Source organism: Rhinolophus sinicus, chromosome 14, assembly GCF_057876585.1.
Source record: "Rhinolophus sinicus isolate RSI-liver-muscle chromosome 14, RSI-T2T, whole genome shotgun sequence".
Lineage (NCBI taxonomy): Eukaryota > Metazoa > Chordata > Mammalia > Chiroptera > Rhinolophidae > Rhinolophus > Rhinolophus sinicus.
Genome location: NC_142514.1, coordinates 148782686 through 148788685, shown reverse-complemented (window position 1 = coordinate 148788685; position 6000 = coordinate 148782686). Strand labels below are relative to the sequence as shown.

The following is a 6000-nucleotide window of genomic DNA, read 5'->3' as shown; positions in this document are numbered from 1 at the left end:
TTATTTTTCACAGTTTTAGAAACACAAACTTACCCATTTTTATTGCCAAAGAAGCACTGCAATAGTTGGGGATGTAAGTCTTTATGCTTGGGATAAATGTGAAAATAGGTTGGGGCTTACAATAACAATAGTTCTTTATCTTTGTATTTATTTGGGAGTGGTACTTTGTGGAGCAACAAACTTCTTTCTATATCCTAGCACCTAGCACAGGGCTGCAGAACCCCATGGGTATTCAAAAAATGTTTATTAAACAGATAAGTAAGTGGTTTGGGAGAACAAGCTTCAGAACTGTCCCCTGGGTCCAACTTTTGTAAAATTCTGAACTTATAACTATCATGAACCCTTGGGTTTAACTTAGAAGTGGGGTGAGACTACGAAATACGACCTGAGGCTGGGGCTTTCTGTCTGGGAGTCTTCAATTGTTCAGACTTCATCACAAGTGTTCTTTCATGAGACAGTGAAGGCTCTGCCTGTGTTCATCATAAGCCTACTCACGTTGTATACAAAGAAACTGTCTTTAAAAATGTACAATATTATACATTTTGAGGGTCTTAGAACATTCTCTATTGTGAAGAAGGAATAGAATCATTTAAAATAGTTCAACAGCCACGATATTTGTGTCCTTTTGGAAGGATCATTGAAATTGTCTTTATATAGTATGGGTTAAGTATGAGGTTTATGTTTTAACACGTTGCGTACGGATCACGAGAATCTTCGTTTTTTTCTGAGCCGTGCGTTAAGGACGGATAACGAGATTTCTCGTTTTTACTGTTGACTCTTTTTACTTTGCACATTTTATTGAATTATTTGGGTTTCGTTAATAACAAAGGAAGCTGCTTTCTGCAGTATCACACCCGGAGGGATTACTAACATCATAGGAGAGTAAATCCTAAAAAATTCCATAGAAAAATAATAAATGACATAGAAGCATTTACGCTTTAAAGAGAAGAGTGCATTTTAAAGTAGTTTCTTTTAAAAACCTGCCGGAACAGAGGGGTATGAGGGATTTAAACCCCGCCGTACGCAACGTGTTAACTTGGCCAGATAAGACATAGCCACAGAACACAGTCTTTGGAAGAGAAAATAAACTAATTGCTTCTTTCAGCTATTAACGGAATACTAAGGCCAAGAACCACCTTCTTTGTTGGCCCTCTTGGGAGAATCTTCCTTTTAGATGGAAATAGAACAAATTAAAATAAGTAGCAATTAATTCTTTTGCACAATAACAACTCCGATACCGTGTTTCCCTGAAAATAAGACCTAACCGGAAAATAAGCCCTGGCATGATTTTTCAGGATGACATCCCCTGAACATAAGCCCTAATGCGTCTTTTGGAGCAAAAATTAATGTAAGACCTGGTCTTATTTTTGGGGAAACATGGTACTACACAGTTGAGCATCATCTGTTAAATGTATGCAAGCATCCAGTAGTACACTTTTATATAACTGATAGAAAAGATGGGGCTTGAATATTTCTACATATTCTAGAATGAAAATTTAAGTTATGCACCCCCTTCTTAAAATGAGTTAACATTCCTACACAGCTGTTGTCTTACCTCTAAATGCCTGATGGCTGAAAAAACTATTTTGACTATCTCCATAAATCTAATACAATACAACACACTGCCCCAAGGATCTGGGTTATTTGTATATTAAATAGCTTATATACCAATATCTTAGTGATAATAGGTCTTCTCCAAATTATAACACAGGAAAACTGAATTATGAGGAAATCATGTTAGCAATTTCCACCAATCATACAAATAAAAATAGATAGCCATAAGTGGCACCAATTTCATAGATAAATAGATGATAGATAGATAAATAGATAACTTGTACATATTTCCTAATAATACCATGCAGGCACTATAAGACCTGATTCTGAAAGAAAAAGGAAGGGAAAGGAAGGGAGAGAAGGAGAGAGAGGGAGAGAGAGAGGGAGAGAGAGAGAGAGAGAGAGAGAGAGAGAGAGAGAGAGAGGAGAAGAAAGAAAAAAGAAAGAAAGAAAGAAAGAAAGAAAGAAAGAGAAAGAAAGAAAGAAAGAAAGAAAGAAAGAAAGAAAGAAAGAAAGAAAGAAAGAAAGAAAGAGAAAGGAAAAGAAAGGAAAAGGGGTAAAAACCCTACAACTTTAGGAACTTGATAGCCCATAGAAAGCTTGCATTTTAATACCACTCAGAACATTGGCTGACTCCAGAAACTCAGTTACACTTCTAATTTCTGGCTTGTCAGCTGGCCAGTTCAATGTACACAGACAGCATTTTAGACGGAAACAGTTCATGGGTAAACTTATATTGAGGAAAGTTAGGCCTCCAGTGAGAGCCCACTGCTGCAAAGCACCTTTTTTTTCACTGACACACTTAAACACTTGCAGAAATGAGATAGGCCAAACACACAACAAAGGGGTTCTTTAGCCTGTCTCTTGCCAATGACAGACTGAATCTTCAAAGAATCCCATTGAGGGAAGAAAACAATCACTTTATGACAACAGATCATCCTTTTGAAATCTTTTCTTTGATTCCGTATGAACCATCAAAATGTCCCAGAAATCCCATGTCAGTGCACAAACTCCATCTCCCAGCTTTCTTTGCCTTTTGAAAAAATGTCATAACAAATCCATGACCCATTGGCAAATAGGGTCACGGCACTCAACTTCACCTTGAAGTCAGATGTGGTTTTGTCCTTGTCCCATAGGGCTCCTGGGCCATCCCTGCAGAGTCTCAGAGGCACTTCTCTGTTTGGACCTAAGAAGACCACCATTGGGAGGTATACTTGCCTTGGGTCACTAGTAAGTTTTCAGTAGCAGCACCAACCTCACCCATATTTTATCAACACGTGAGTTTCCCTTTTTGCCATTACCAACAGTTATAAAAAAGCACTTCAAAATTATTCGTTTTCTAAAAACGCCTTTCAGTATGTTCCAGGGGCTATAGGACAATGCTCTGAGAATAAAAAAAGCTTTTCTACACCAACAGTATTTGGTGAAAACTCAGGATCCTGCCGGTATGAAGTTAAGGCTTTATTTCCCTTTTTCTTTCTTTTTAAAAATAAAATTAAGGCTCCAATGTTCTATTAAACTCTCATTGCATATGTATATTATATTAAGGCTTATAAATACACCTGGTAAATTAAATTCACCCTGGATTGAATTAACACCTGCTATATGAGTTATTTGCTTTCTGTAATCAGTAATCTCAAGGTTTCTCCTCTTTCTCTGGAAACGCAATTTAAATATTAACCTAATCTTTAAACTGCTGCTGCTTCCTTCTGACATTTGGAAACCAGTCATCCATGCAAAAAAGGCAAATATGGATATATTAATGAAAAGGCAGCTTCTTTAAAATCTTAAGATGTGTAAAAAATCTTAAGATGTGTAACTCAACGAATTGGGAAGACAAATGATGAAAGCAGCAGGAAAGTCAATCTCCGTGTCACTTTCTAGAGAAAACAATGCTGGTGATCTGCCAAGTCACCTCCAATCAGAGACCTGCTGAATTTGACTGCCGATTTCAAAAGCGTCTTTGTATTTTCTTCATTATAATCTCTGGAAGGATCTGGGGAAGCTGAAGCACATATGACAGAATTTTAATTTTTAAAAACATTACAGGAGTGTATAACTTAAGTTGCGGGTATAACAAATCCTGCAAAAGGAACTAGGAGTGTGTGAGGTGTGCTTGGCCGGATCCGGTCTTCAGCTTCCTTCAAGGGAGGGGGGACCCCTGGGCCTGTTCACGTCCTGCTCAGCTGATAGCCCCTGGAGAATATGAAGCTTTCAAAGTGCTGGTCTTCCGCTTTTTCTTTTATACGTTGTTCCTCTAAGGAATTCACGAGTTTGTCCCTCTGCTCAATCACTTGCATCATCTCGGTGAATATTTCTCGCTCCTCAATTAGATCTTTCTCATCTTTCTGGCTCTCTGAAAAAAAAGAAAGAAAGAAAAACACTGGCCATCAGGTAAGATTTGGCCCCAGGAGAACTCTGAACCTGGGCATTCTTGATTGTTCTGGACTTGTTCTGCCCTTTAATTTTCACAGAGAAAACCAGGAAATGAATGGAACACCAGGGAACCAGCTTCAATGCCACAGATTAGAAAGGTGGGTGCTTTGTGCTACAGTCAGCTCAGTTTCCGTCTTGAGAATATATAGTGACAGGGGAGAACCCCTGTGTGAGAAAAAGAAGTTAATACCAGCCAAGCCCTACCAAGTCCTCCAACCTCCCCTCCCCCGCAAAAAAACAAACAAACAAAAAAACCCCACAAAACAAGACAAAAGCTGTTTTTCCTAAACATGTCTGAGCTACAGCAAGAAAAGTTTCTAAGTAAACTGTCTGCATCAATGGCTACTATTGCCATGACGAGAATCCTTTTTTCATTTGTAGCTAATGACACATTGCAGCCCTTTGGATAGAGACCAGGCAGAAGCAGAGTGAGGCTATGGCTGGCCAGTTGCAGGACATTTCCAGACTGAGACTATACTTTTCAGTTGTGCCTTTCAGAGTATGTGGCCTTCTTCCTAAACAGCGGGAGGCATCCAATTGCCTGGGGCGATCAGATTGTTATAAAAGCTAGGGAAAGAGGAAGAAACAGGTACTGCAGTGATGACTTTTTGACATTCAAATAGGATTTTAAAGCCAGATTTCTGTCTCATCAACCAGATTATTGCCTTAGAAGAGGAATTCATAAGTTCAAAGGAAAGCTAGAGAGCCCCTTCCATTTAACACATGGGGGGCGGGGGTGGTGAGCTCCATCCCTAGTAGAGAAGGTGCCCCTGCGTCACATCAGGCTAAGTTCTGAGGCAGGGTCAGGAAGAAGGTACCTATGACAACAGAAATAAAAAGATGTCATTCCCTTTGCACCTTATGTTTTATGGGAGGGTGAGAGCCTGCCTATGCTCGTCTCTCCATCCTGGGCCTTAGAAGACCTCGAGGTGGCAGGAAATGTCCTATCATTTGATGGGAACAATGGAGGCCCAAGGACTCTCACCCTGCTCCTTTATCAGAAGCCTGGGAAGAAGCCAGCTGCAAGGGCGTCCTGTGTGTAAACATGGGGTAGGACTCTGGTTGGGCATTGAAGTAGGGAGTGAAGGTGGCCCCCCAGATCTCCATCTGCTCTGTATGGCGTGGGTGGAGCCCAGAAGTGTCACTTGGCCCAGAACTGCCAAATGTAGCTGGCCAGTGGGCCTGCCCTGGGGTTCCCCCATGATGAGGAGTGAAGTGGCCCCCCAGTGGAGACTGTATTGTAGAATGACTGGCCAAGCGGAATGGAGGACGTGCTGAGGAGAGTCTGAGTGGGCCAGGGACCATTACCAGGCTCCAAGCAGGTTGAGAGAGTGGCAGGCTGTGGATTACCCCAGCCACACACCTTAGCTGCAAATGCCAGCAGAGAGAGTGGCAGCCTGACGACAGGAGACAGCTGTGTGGGGATGCAATGAATCAGTGCAACCCACTTAGATTCCTAATGCCGAAGTCACACAAACCTGTCTCCCACCATTACCTGGCAGTCAGCTTAGGGAGAAAAGCAGGAGGAAGGGGTGGCCACCTGCAAGACTGAACATTGTCATCCCAAAGAGACTAAGCATCTCCTTCAGGGACTGTTTAAAATATTGCATCAGACTAAGTTTACCAGAGAGAGATAAATAAAGTTTTTTTTTGTGTTTTTTTTTTTTTTTTGCTAATTAGTGGGATGAAGCTTTTGTGGAAGATGAGCTCAGTTACAGACAAGATGAAGAAGTTACTCTTCATTTATTTATTATTATTATTTTTTTGTATACCTGAGAGAAGTGAGAAAATGTATGACCATCATTCCTTAGTAAGAATTTTTTAAAGAAAGAATCAAAGGTGGCTAATAGAGTCTTGGTATTTTTTATTACCTAGAAACAGAGCTAATTAAAAATGTTATCAGATGTATAAATCAACTATACACTATGATTTATTAATTTAGGTATATTCCAGTGTTGGCGATACTTATTTGATAATCAACAGAGAAAAAAATTTTAAATTCCTCTGTTA

The 6000-nt window shown here is 40.2% G+C and overlaps 1 protein-coding gene across 12 annotated transcripts in view; it reads right to left on the bottom strand.

Moving 5' to 3' along the window:
* Positions 1-3565: 3565 nt before the first annotated feature.
* Positions 3566-6000, bottom strand: part of MICAL2 (microtubule associated monooxygenase, calponin and LIM domain containing 2) — a 203808-nt gene continuing 201373 nt past the window's right edge. For all 12 annotated transcript variants that reach the window (XM_074336000.2, XM_074336004.2, XM_074336003.2 and 9 more), the window contains one exon: positions 3566-3910. In XM_074336000.2, coding sequence (XP_074192101.2) covers positions 3726-3910 — 185 coding nt within the window. In that variant the 3' untranslated portion in view covers positions 3566-3725. The remainder of the gene's footprint in view (positions 3911-6000) is intronic.